The 12895-nt window shown below is 40.0% G+C and overlaps 1 protein-coding gene across 1 annotated transcript in view; it reads left to right on the top strand.

Annotated features, from left to right (window-relative positions):
• SCARB2 (scavenger receptor class B member 2) overlaps positions 1 to 12895 on the top strand; it is a 67906-nt gene that overhangs the window by 23282 nt on the left and 31729 nt on the right. Inside the window, exon 2 of the mRNA XM_027854481.1 lies at positions 9252 to 9409. Within this exon, the coding sequence (XP_027710282.1) occupies positions 9252 to 9409 (158 nt within the window). The remainder of the gene's footprint in view (positions 1 to 9251; positions 9410 to 12895) is intronic.

Here is a 12895-nt window from a genome sequence, read left to right as displayed (position 1 = left end):
TTTAATTTTTTTTCTTCACTAAGAAATTAAATCTACCAAATGTTTATTGTGAATCTGCATCCTGCTCTGTTTCAGGCAGGTCAAAATGCTATAGAACAAGTTGTGGACTAGTTATTTATAAAACTAACAGAGCTGCACCTAAGGCCTGTTCTCATAGCTTTGGGAGCCTCCCTGTGCCTGCCTGGGCCCGCCCAAAGACTTAACTGCTGCTGCAGGAATGAATAGAAATGATCATGTCCCAGACAAGATGAATCCAGACCTCTTATCTTTGTGATGAATTTTTAGTTAAGGAAAGCCAGTCCATAGAGACCCTAGCAGCTGCAGATTTGGTGAGCCAGTGGTATTTTAATGAGTGACCTGCAGGAATGATACAACAGCACATAGCTCTCAAGCCCCCAGTTCCTTCCCGTCACTCAAGATAGCTGTGTGACCTTGTGTGCACCCATGTGATCTCTCCAGAGTAACCATCTAGAGGTCAGGGCCCATTTCTCCTGCTTTTTGGTAAAGCCCATTGTAGCTAATACAAATCTCTTGTACATGGTAGGCATTCAATAAATGTTTGATTAGCTTTCAAGGTTTTATGCTTGACAACAAAACTATTTCATAACTTCCTTTTATTGATTTTTAATTATAATATATAATATTATAATTACAGTGTAATTATGTATAATATTGTGATTATAATACTTATATACAATTATTTTTTATTAATAAAAATGGGCATTTTCTCCCCACCTCTCTATCATTGAAAAAAGAAAAGGAAAAATAAAATCCATGTAACAAATATTTAGTCAAGCAAAACAAAACCTGGCATTAGGCATGTCTAAAACTCATATGTCTCAGTCTTCACCCTGAGTCCATCACCTCTCTGTCATCAGATGAGTGGCATCCTTCACCATCAGTCTTCCGGAATTGTGGTTGACTATTGCATTGACCAGCATTCTTAAGCCTTTCAAAATTGTTTGTTTTCAAAATGTTGTTGTTATGATAGAAATCTCTCTGTAGATTCTTCTCCCTTCCCATAGCATCTTTTTAAAATAAGTTTTTATTGATAGCTTTTGTTTTTACAAAACCAAAATTTCCCCCTGTATCCCTCTTTTTCTTCCCTTCCAGAAAATAATCTCTTATAACATCCCTCATAACAATTTTTTTTAAAGAAAAAGTTAGAAGAGGAAAAAAAAATCAGCAAAACCAATCAATATATTGGGGAAATCTGATTATTAGGTAACCTTTCTTGAAACAGTTGATTAGAAAAGAGAGAATAGACAAAAGAATATGTGAGAAGATTTTGTCTTCTCTTCCAACAAAAACATTGCGTTTATTTCAAAATCTTGGTTTTATTGAGCAAGGGTGTGTACATATATATGCTATGACTTTTTGGTTGTTATTCAACAGTTGTACCATTGTGTGCTGAGCGTCTGCACGTAGCCAACAGTACCAGTGTTTGCCTGGCTGCCTCTTTATCGGCCTTGCACAGGTCAAGACTGACCTTATGGCTTCAGCTGCTGTAGAGCTGGTGTAAGAAGGCTTGTCGGGGTTAACCAAGGCATCTCACAGGTGGCATGCCTTCTCCAGAAAGCCTACCAATGGTTACTGGCCAAGTCTTTTTTCCTTTAGCATGAAAATTAAAAAAAAGATTTATTTTGCTATTGTCCCAAGGTGCTGCCAAGCTAAGGTGGAAAAAAAAACCAGAAGGCATTCAATCAGGCCTTTTTTTGCTATTTGAAGAATAAGCTTTGAATTCCTACATTGATTTAAATTCAGCCACCATTTTCTGCACTCCTGCCTCCAGGTAGTGCCAGTACTGATGGGGATGGGGATAGGGGGCTTAGGCAGTGGACACAAAAGAAGCAGCTGATATGTTCTCCTTCATCTAGAATCTTAGGGAACCAGGTGGCTTAGTGGATAGAGCTCTGAACTTAGAGTCAGAAAGTCTTGAGTTCAAATCCTGCCTTAAGTACCAGCTGTGGGACCCTGGGCAAGTTATTTAGCATCAGTTTCCTCATCTGTGAAACAGAGGTAATAATAGCATTTATCTCACTGGGATGTTGCAGAACCACAAGACGTTTTACGTGTGTGTGTTCTTTACAAACCTTAAAGCACTGTATAAATGCTAGTTATTATTGTTATCTTATCTTGTGGAGACCAGAGATGGGAGAAGTCATTAAATAAGAAGGCAAGGAAGCATCTGATCCACTGCCCAAAGGAGTGATACAGACAGTACCACTGCTAAAGGGGAGTGGTCTTCAAATTGGGTTGAGGCAGAATGACCCATGGGAATGAAGGAGCAAAGTAGAACCTCTTTTTATTTTTAATTTAAAAAAGAAAGAAGTTCTGCTTTCTTGTTTTTTACCATGTGGATTGACACTGGTGCTCTCACTCGGTGTTGATGTCAGGAAGATGTCTCTTATGGTGTGAGGAAAGCCTGGCTTCTGCTCCACAGGAGGAGTTGGGGTGCCGCAGGGGACCTCTCTTGTTTCTTTGATTTCAGTGTTTTATAGTATGTTACAGTTTACATACATCCAGTAAAGTGGATTTATGTATTATTTAGTTTTAATTAAAGTTACCCTCGAAAAATGAGCCAGTGGCTAAGTAGGTTCCCAGAAAGAAACTGGAGTTTGAAGATAATGTTAACATCTTGAGCACAGACAGAAATGATTCCTTTAGTGTGAGCTGGTTAGCCACACTGTGTGTTAAAATAAATGGCAGTTTAATGAGATCTGATGAAAAGGTTAAAAAAAAAAAAGGAAATTATCTAGATGAGGGGTAAGGAACATGTGGCCCTCTAGGTCCTCAAGTGAGGCCCTTTGACTGAATCCAGACTTCACAGAACTAATCCCCTTAATAAAAAGATTTGTTCTGTAAAACTTGGACTCAGTCAAAAGGCCGCATCCAAAGACCTGGAAAGCCACATGTGGCCTCAAGGCTGCCGGTTCCTCACCCCTGATCTAGATTATTTGAAATATGGGAATGCATCCACTATCATTCACAAGATGCTTCTTCTCCCTAAGTATATACTGTGCTTTGAGGTATTAGATAATGATACGGCATATCCATCTTGATCAGCAAGGTGCCTAAAAATTCGGTTTTTGTTGGCAAAAACAGTATTACCTTAAAATCTCCTCATTTCTGCATGCTTAAACTTGGAAATAGAATTTTCTAACTTGCTTAAAAATTTTATAAATGAAGAGTTTCAGTGGTTTTGAACCCATTTGTGAAAAATGTTAAAATGTAATTCTTTCCAATTAGTTTGAAAGAACATCCAGTTAACATCAGGGAAAATGGAAAGTGACTGCCTGGATTTCAGCAAAAACCTTTGCGTAATTAGTGAATTGGGTTGAAGAATGAATTTCATGATTTCGAAAGTGCAGGCAATAAGGCATGTTTTCCATTAATCTTTATGATGTGTCTATTTCAGCTATGACAGTCATTAAGATAGAGTGTCAAATTAAACTGAACTTTAGTCATACCTTTGAGTCATTGTATCAAAAAGTGTTAAGCCATGATTTTAAAAAATTTTGCTCTCAGAGCAAAATGTTTATACTGTTAATAAGTGAAACAATATAAAAATTATTTTAAGATATTATTTAATCTCTTTATATCCTTCTAAAATATCTGTTTTCTGTGTTTATTTTATGTAACAGGAACCAGGCACAGAGCCCAGGAAGGCTGGGACACTCATCTTTTTCCACTAAAAGTGTCTTTAGCTCTAGACCAGGGGTGGAGAACCAGCAGCCTTGATGCCAGTGGCCTTCTAGGTCTTTGGGCTTGGCCTTTTGACCCTACAAAACAAATCTTTTTATTAAGGGAATTTGTTCCATGAAGCTTGTATTCAGTCCAAGGGCCACACTTGAGGACCTAGAGGGCCACATGTGGCCTCGAGGCCTCAGGTTCCCCACCCCTGCTAGACTCATGCATGTAAACTCAGGTCATCTCTGGGGAAAGCATAGCTATAGATGGAGGTCAAGCTCTTTTCTCACATGCTCTGGCTCTTTATCCCCCTGCCCTAGAACCAGAGGAGAATCACATAAAACTTAAGTAGGCCTTACGTCTAGGGTCTCCCCAAAAGAGCAGAAAGGTACTTAATTTAGGTATAGGAATGAGGTATAGGACAGCTATTTATTTTCTTCCCACAAAAATACTACTTAAAACACAAAAGACAAGTAAATGTACACTGATACAATGACTCCCAATTCCTAATATATTCTCTTTGATGTTAATATTTAAAACATTAGACATTTAATGGGACAGTTGAATAGATATTTCATCTTTCACCTCCTCTCTCTACTATCTTTGAAGCTTTCTCAAGGCTCATGTCTTCTTGCCAGCCAAGCCAGTTTTGGGGTTTATCGTCTCTTCATGGTCACCTCCTCTTAAAAGGGTTTATTTGAAGAAAACTCTTTCTACCCCCAGTCAGCTTTGATGGAGGGACCCAGGAGCTCCTGACCTCTTGAAGACACAAGCATTACCTCAGGATTGCTATTTGGTCATCTGTGCTCAGGGAATGGGACATGAGTATAGGATGCAGCCAATGAGTCCAAGGACCAGCCTCAGGCCCCACTTAGGCAGCATATAACCTACGTATGACCAACTGCCATTGGATGGGAGCGGAGACGGGGGAAGAACTCCTTGCATCCCTCCTGGAAGACCCAGAGAGTTCAACATCACATGTTCTGGAAAGGGGAAGAAGAAAGTGAGAGCAGAAGTGTCAAGACATTTGTTTGGAAGCTGAGTCAGGAGTTCTTGCTGGCTCAGTCCAGTAAAGGGTTTGCTTTGTGGTCTCAAAGAATCAAGTCCTTTAGCACTGAGCTAGAATATACATGGCTCAATAGTAGGGCACACGGGAAGCTCAGGTCAGCTCCACAAATGTTCTATAGGTTTTGCTGCAGGAATTTTATGATTACCCACTGTTATAGTTATAGGTGTAAGGTATTGCTGTTTCACATGGAGCAGTTTGGTGATGAAAGGGACAGAAAGAATACTTTTGCATAAAGGAAAAGAATTAAATTCAACTGATAAAGGGCATAAAATCCTACCTTTTTCATATGCCTGAAAGAAGAAAGAAAAAAACCTTTGGTTTATTACTTTTTTAAGGCAACAAAGATTTATTCGGAGCCTGTTGTGTAGTTGTGTAAGGACTTGCAGATATGAACGAAGGCAAAAAAAAAAAAATAGATAATAGTCCTGGAGTCCATCCAGCTTAGCTTGCTTTTATAGGCCATGAGGACAGTGGCTCCTCAATCAGCTCCTGATGTCCCTTCACCTTAGATTGGGGACTCCCCTGATCTAACCCCCTAATTTTTTTTTTTTTTTAGGCAATTGGGGTTAAGTGACTTGCCCAGGGTCACACAGCTAGTAAGTGTCAAGTGTTTGGTCAGAGGCCAGATTTGAATTCAGGTCCTCCTGACTTCAGTGCCGGTGCTCTATCCACTGAGTCACCTAGCTTCCCTCCCCCCCAATATTCTTCCCACATGTAAAGTCTTGCTGTGTTACTAAATCTGTGTGTGTGTGTGTTTGTGTGTGTGTGTGTGTGAAGAAACACACTTGTCAGATAAGATTTGAGCAGTTTGGTTAAGAAAGTGAACTATTTTGCAAATATAAAATTTGAAATCAATTTATAAAAGACATAGGGTGATACTTCATTTATATGTTAAGTCTGATGGTTTAAAGTAGTGGTGTCAATCTCAGATAGAAACAGAGACCCTTAAACTGTCATAAGGCTCCCTGCACACTGCAGCACTGCTTGTCTCACACCTTTGGCTTAAAAGTTCAGAGAAAGAGGCAACTAGGGAATAAAGCACTCAGCCTAGAGGCAAGACCACCTGGGTTCAGATGTGGCCTGTGACACTTATTAGCTGTGTCACTCTGGATGAGTCACTTAATTTCTGTCTGCCTCAATTTCCTCAAATGTCAAAATGGGGATAATAATAGCACCTACCTTCCAGGTTTGCCATAAGGATCAAATGAGATAATATTTGTAAAACACTTAGCACAGTGCCCAGCACTTAATAGATGTTTAATGCAATTTTCCCCCCTTTCCTATTAAAAACTAATAATGAGTATTAAAAAAAAAACATTTTAAGGACCGTTTTGAGAACGAATTAATGGCGAGAGCTGCAGGTCATTATGGTTCATTAGTTCATTTGCAGGTGAAACTCCAAAAAATGAAAAAAATCATGTAATTTATTTGGAAGGTGAGAGATTATTTAATGAGGACTGTTGATTTGATAGGGGAAATTTGTTGTGTTGGTAGTTGTAGGAGGCTCTGATTTAAGCCACTGAAAGTATTGGGACTGAGACAGAGTTTTGTCAGGAAAAACCTGGTGGAAGAAAAAGACTCAGTAATGGATAAAAAAAAACAACAGGAAATTGGTTGCACATTTGCTGAAGAAAACAGCAGCTGGAGCAGTGGGCTGGCCATAAGGCTACTCATTCCTGATTGGGTGAAAAAGACTGGAGTTCTAGCCATTGCCCTTCAGCGCCACTTAGAGTATAAGAGAGGTGAAGCCTTTTGGAAATCCCTCTTGTTCTTTCTGACTTGAGATGGAAAAACTGAAAAGAGAAAGAGGTTGTATTTGCAGCTGTTTCATTGTATAGGAAGAGATGCTGGGGTAGAATTGGATGATGTAGAATCCCGGTGAGAGGAAAGCTGGTTAGGTGTGCTAGCCTTGCTAGATGAGCCAATCGAGGTGCTGGGCTGTAAGCTGCTAAAATCTGATTGTGGTAGTTGTCTGTGCTTTCGTTCATAGGTCCAGCCTTTCTCTTCTGTTGATGGAAGTGCTTAGAATATGAACTGATGCAGAGTGAATTGAACAGGACCAAGAGAACATTGTACACAGTAACAGCAACATTGTAACGATGATCAACTGTGGAAGTCTTAGCTACTCACATTAAGACAATGATCCAGGACAATTCCAAAGGACCCGTGATGAAAAATGTCATCCACCCCCAGAGAGAGAACTAACTAGTGAACTCTGAATGCAGATTGAAACAGCTTTTTTACTTTCTTTACTCTTATTGTTTTATTTTGTTTGTGTTTTCTTTTGCAACATAGCTAATGTGGAAATATCTTTTGCATGATTTCACATATATAATTGATATCAAATTGCTTGCCTTCCCAAGAAGGGGGAGAGGCAGGAGGAAGGGAGAGAATTTGGAAATCAAAAATTTTTTAAATGATTGTTAAAATCTTTTACATGTAATTAGGAAATATTTAACAAGATAATTTTTTTTAAAGTGAGCTATTTCAATGAAATATTTTTAAAAAAGAAATATTTAATAAAATAATTTTTTTAAAGTCCTTAGAAATATAACTTTCCCCCCTCACAGCTGCTTTGGCTGCATCCCAGAAGTTTATGTTGTCTTTCTAATTGTTGCCCAACAACTAGATGACAAAAATGTGTCATGGACTTGGAGTTAGGAAGATCTGAGCTCAAATCCTACCTCACGTGCTTCTAAGCTGTGTGACCCAAAAACCACACCAGCTAGGTGGTGCTGCACTGGATAGACTGCCAGGCCTAGAGTAAGGAAGACCTGGGTTCAGATCCAGCCTCAGACACTTACTTGCTGTATGACTTAGAGCAAGTTACTTAACTCTGCCTCAGTTTCCTCCTCTGTAAAATGAACTGGAGAAGGAAATGGCAAGCCACTCCAGTATCTTTGCCGAGAAAACCCCTAATGGGGTCATAAAGAGTCGGACACAACTGAAATGATTGAACAATAACAAGACCGTAGGTGTCCTGGATAGATAGCTGGACTTGGAGTCAGAAAGGAATGAGTTTGAATCCTGCCTCAACAGCTGTATGACCCCAGGGCAGTCTCTTAATCTCTCTCAGCCTCAGTTTCCTTATCTGTAAAATAAGAATAAGAATTAATAATAAATAAATACATCATAATAAATGCAACTACCTTGCAAGGTGATTGTGAAGATAAAAAAAATAGCATGTATGAAGTGCTGTGCAGATCTCATTGTTGTCATTTTCTCTGATGTCAATTGTTTCTATGATTTGTTCTCACCAATTCTTTTGGGTTAAATTAGTCTCTCTTGAAGTTCTAGACTTGTTAGAAACAATTTTTGCTCAAAGTGCCAAGCGAAAGTGCTAACAAATGAATGGAGAGATATTTACAAAACTACTAACTACTCAGATGAACAGAACAGGACATAGAGAGTGTAAATAGCTGAATCTCAGGAAAGGGAATTGGCAGGAGGGCCTTGTGAGCAGTGCACCCCTCCCCCAGCCTCCACCAGTTTCTGCTTGACTTTTGACCCAACGCTGAAGGAATCCTGCTTATTTTTCCTTGTCCTTGAGCTTTCTGGCCCTTTTTCAGATATTTGCTAGGGTTTATGTGGAGAACTGGAGGCTTTTTCCTTGACCTTTCATGACCTTTCTTTAACTTAAGTCAACCACAGTCTTTATGGGGAAAAAAAAAAGCAAAACACAAAACTTTTCCTATTTTTTGATAAGTAATTTCACCACGGGAACTACAATCTAATCTCTAACCACTCTGGACCTCAGTTTTCTTATCAATAAAATGAAAATAATTCCTACAGTACCTATCTCACAGATTTATTGTGAGGATTAGGCAAGTTATAAAGTGATAAATAAGTTTTCAAGGAAAAAACCACTTATCTGACACAAATATTCTTAGCAGCCTTATTATAATAGTGAAAATCTGGAAATAACGGATGTTTGTTCATTGGGGAATGGAACAAATTGTGCTGTATGAATGCAATGTGGTATTATCACGTCGTAGAAATGACAACTATGAAGATACAAAGAGATTTGGAAAGATGATTTTGAAGTGAAGAAGAACAAAGATTTATCGAATCTGAGCAAAAAGGCCCGCACTAATTACGACTGTGTGGTAGCAATAAAACGTGGAAAGTAATATAGAAAAGTAGTGTGGAAAGATGTAGAAATAGGTAGGGTGTTGAAATTAATGTGCTTGAAAAAACTAAACCTCAAATAACAGAAGTTTATGATTTTAAGTGTGATTGGTTTTTTAAATTCTTGTTTGTGTATTTTGTTGCTGGTTGCTAAGTTTGCCATTTTAAGAAAATAAATGCTTTGGGCAATAAGGGTGTGTATAAAACATTCACATATCTCACACACACACACACACACACACACACACACACACACACACATTCAACTTGGGCGGTCACTGTGGGGGAGGTTTTTTCCTTCTGCTACTTAGAGCCAACACAATCTGCAAATAATGTAAAACTCCATTTTTCCTTCCCTCCCCAGAACACTGTGTTAAAGAATGGTACTGAGGTCTTTGACGCTTGGGAAAACCCGCCTCCTCCAATATATATGCAGTTCTATTTCTTCAATGTCACCAATCCAGATGAAATCCTCCAAGGCGAAAACCCTCATGTAGAGCAAGTGGGACCATACACCTATAGGTGAGTCTTAAATCACCCCCTGCTTTGCTGAGCCAAGAAAGGCCCCAATATGGTAGCCTTCCAGTTACAACTGCACCTGTAGGATTTATTAGTTTGAATTGACTTTGTACTGGGTCCTAAAGATATTCGTACCCACTGGACTATCCATACCAACTCCCTACCTCATTAGCTGCATCCTGGACTCCCCACATGTATCCTAGACTTCAGACATAGGTATACTTCGGACATCTATCTTGTCAAACAAGACATTGATTGGTGGCAGACTGGACACCCCTCAGACTGCCTAGACTGCTAGTTCACTTAGTGAAGTAGCAAATCTAAAACCACACCTCCCTGGGGCCTAAAACATCTGCATGGTAGATACAAGAAGTGTGGTCCTTTAAGAACTGACCACTCCTTAACCACTCCCTAATCCCACCCACATCACCTAATTAGCCTATTTGGCACATGTTTTATTATAGTTTATCCTATATAAACTTTAACTGTACCCTTCTAAGGTTGCAGGTTCCTTAGGAACTTTTACCTGCTGAATAGTGTAAAAAATAAACCTTTGTCAACTTGACTTAAAGAAGCTTGAGTCCGTGAATTCATTCCAGATGACCCTCTCCTTTACTTTGGACCTTGGGGGGTCCCCGAACCCCTCAAACAACTAGAGACAGGTACCTGTTACTGATGGGGACCAGCTCAACCTGCTGTATGTGTTCATTGTGCCTGTCCTGAATCCTGCTGTAGTTCAATCAACCACTAAGCATTTATTAAGCACCTACTATGTGCCAAGCACTATGCTAAGTAAAGTAGATGAAAAGAAAAAAATTAACTAGTCCCTGCCTTCAAGGAGCTAATGTCCCATAGTGGGAAATAATGTATATACATATCAGAAGCAGCTAAGTAGCACACTGAACCTGGAGTCAGGAAGACCTGAGTTCAAATCCAACTTTAGACGCTTATTTTTTTTTAATTTTAATAGTATTTATTTTTTTTCCAGTTGTCTATAAAGACAATTTTTAGCATTAATTTTTACAGATTTTGAGTTTCAAATGTTCCCCCTCCTCTCCTGCCCTTTCCCTCTTCCTTAGACACTAATAGTTGAGTGACCCTGGACAGGTTACTTTAACGCTCTGTCTGCTTCAGTTACATTGTTTATAAAATAAGGGTAATAATAGCATCAATGTCCCAGAGTTGTTGAGAGAATAAAATGAGGTAACATTTGCAAAATGCTTTGCAAACCTTAACATATTATCCAAATGTCTATTTGAAGCCCTATTCTTTTTACTGTCACTGTCATACATAAACACAAATGTATGCAATGTAAGCACAGGCTAATTTCAGGCAGTGTAGGAAGCATTGGCAGCTGGAGGGATCAGGAAGGGCTTCAGGGAGGAGGCGAAGCCTGAGCTGAGCTTTGAAAGAAGCTACGAATTCAGAAAGGCAGGAGAAGGGAGTGGGTACATTCCAGGCAGAGGAGCCAGCCTGTACAAAAGCATCGCTGTTGCTTGTCCTTCGTTCTCCAAGAGGATCAAGGATTTCAGGAGGTGACGTCTTGACTCGCAAGTGAATTGGATTCAAGTGAGGTAGGGCTGTGCAAAGTCATCAGCCCCACTCTGGAGCCATTCGGAGAAGATGGAAAGATGGAACCGTGGGATGGCGTGAGTGGAGAACAGTACATAGGCCAGTTTGACAGCAACACCATGTGTGAAGGGGAAGGCTAGAATGTCATAAAGAGAAGGAGGCTGGAGCTAGGTTGTAAAGGGCTCTTTACCAAATGGAAAGGCAACAGGGAGTCACTGGAGCTTTTTTAGAAGTGGGGTGACATTTTTAGACCCTTGCTCAAGGATTATTTATTTTGGCAGCTGTGAAGAGGCTGGTCTGGAGAAAAGAAACACTTGAGGTTGGGAAATCAATTAGGAGAAAAGAGATGTGGCCCTGAACTCGGGCCCTCTGAATGGAGGGAAGAGATGTTGTGAACCTGGGATGAATAAGACTGGACGCTGATTGGTTAGATGTAGTGTGTGAGGACCAGGGAAGAGCAGAACATGACAGAAGTTGTGCCAGCGGGTGACTGGAAGGATGGTAGAATCCTTGAGAACATTCAGAAAGTTAGAGAGACAGGTAGATTTGTGGACAAGACAACGGATTCCATCTGGACGAGTTGGGTGGGTTAACATACAGGATTGAGCCATAGTCTCAATGTTTAAAAATGCCGCTGTCTCAATCTCAGTTGTAAAAATAGAAAACCAAACTGTTTTTGCTGAGAATTGATCACCCTATCTCACCTAGATTGGAAGTACAGAGGATACTCATGGGCCCATTCCCAGTGCTGATCGGCACAGAAGCTTTAGCCAGCTTTGTTTTTCTAATCTGGGCCAATTCGCTTCTCCTTAGGCACCCCAGTAGCCCTACACTCCCAGGGGCTCACCATGTTGGTAGCAGACCTGCCCAATTGGCTTTGTAGATGGAACACAATCCTTTGCTTTGCGTTTGGAATATGAGAGTTTTTGTGACCAATCACCAATCCAGAGGGCGCTTCTCTGTATAGCAAGACTTAAGGACAGGGACAGATAAATTTCAAGGAAAGATCCATGGTAAAGAGGTTATGCAGTAGTTAGCAGCTGTGATGACTGTGATGGTCGGTGGCCTAGCTGGTGGTGGAAGGGATGGGTGCAGAAGACCTGGGGGAGTCTTTAGGGGGAGTTTCAATCAGACTTAGAACTTTCCACATCTGTGTTTAGTTATAGAGTGGATCTGGCTCTCCTTCCCTAGGAATAGAAAGTGCTTTTTAGGGTTTGAATTGGTAAAGAAATAGAGACAATTTTGGTTTTTAATGCCTCGTCGACCAATGGCTCTATGAAACTCTTCCTGGTTTATAATTTGGGATCACTGACTGTGCCAGTAATTGTAGAATGAGGCCTTGGGTAAAAGAGGAAGTGATTCAGGCTACTCTCACTGGACACAAATGGATGAAAGTCAGTGAAACAACCGACAGGAAGAAGACTAAGCCAGATTATAGAGACTTGGGAGATGTCGACTGAGTGGACCAGTCATCAACCTGAGTCTCATCATAGTATTTTCCCAAAATTCCATATAACAGTCAGACACCCTAGCATGGGAGCCCCGTCATAATAAACAGTAAGTATTTGTTGAATAATAACTATGCCTAATAATAATAACAGGCATTTGTATAGAGTACTTTAAAGTTTACAAAGCACTTTTATGTAGTATTTCATTTGATGTTCACAACTACCCTGTGAGGTGGGTGCTATTCATATCTCCATTTTACATATGAAGAAATGGAGGCAGGCAGAAGTTGAGTGATTGCCCAGGTTCACACAGCTATCAGTGCCCGAGGTAGGGTTTGAACTCAGTCAGAATGTTATTGTTTTGGGTCAAAGGCCAATACATTCTATAGGACTACAAAACTTAGCTTGAGGAATTTATTGGATCATCATTGTTTGTTTTCTGTGATAGCTGGGTGTTCAGTTTTTCTTT

The sequence above is a fragment of the Vombatus ursinus genome, unplaced genomic scaffold (assembly GCF_900497805.2).
Source record: "Vombatus ursinus unplaced genomic scaffold, bare-nosed wombat genome assembly UNPS02010461.1, whole genome shotgun sequence".
Lineage (NCBI taxonomy): Eukaryota > Metazoa > Chordata > Mammalia > Diprotodontia > Vombatidae > Vombatus > Vombatus ursinus.
The sequence above is the reverse complement of the archived record's forward strand: the minus strand, read 5'-3'. Positions and strand labels throughout refer to the sequence as shown.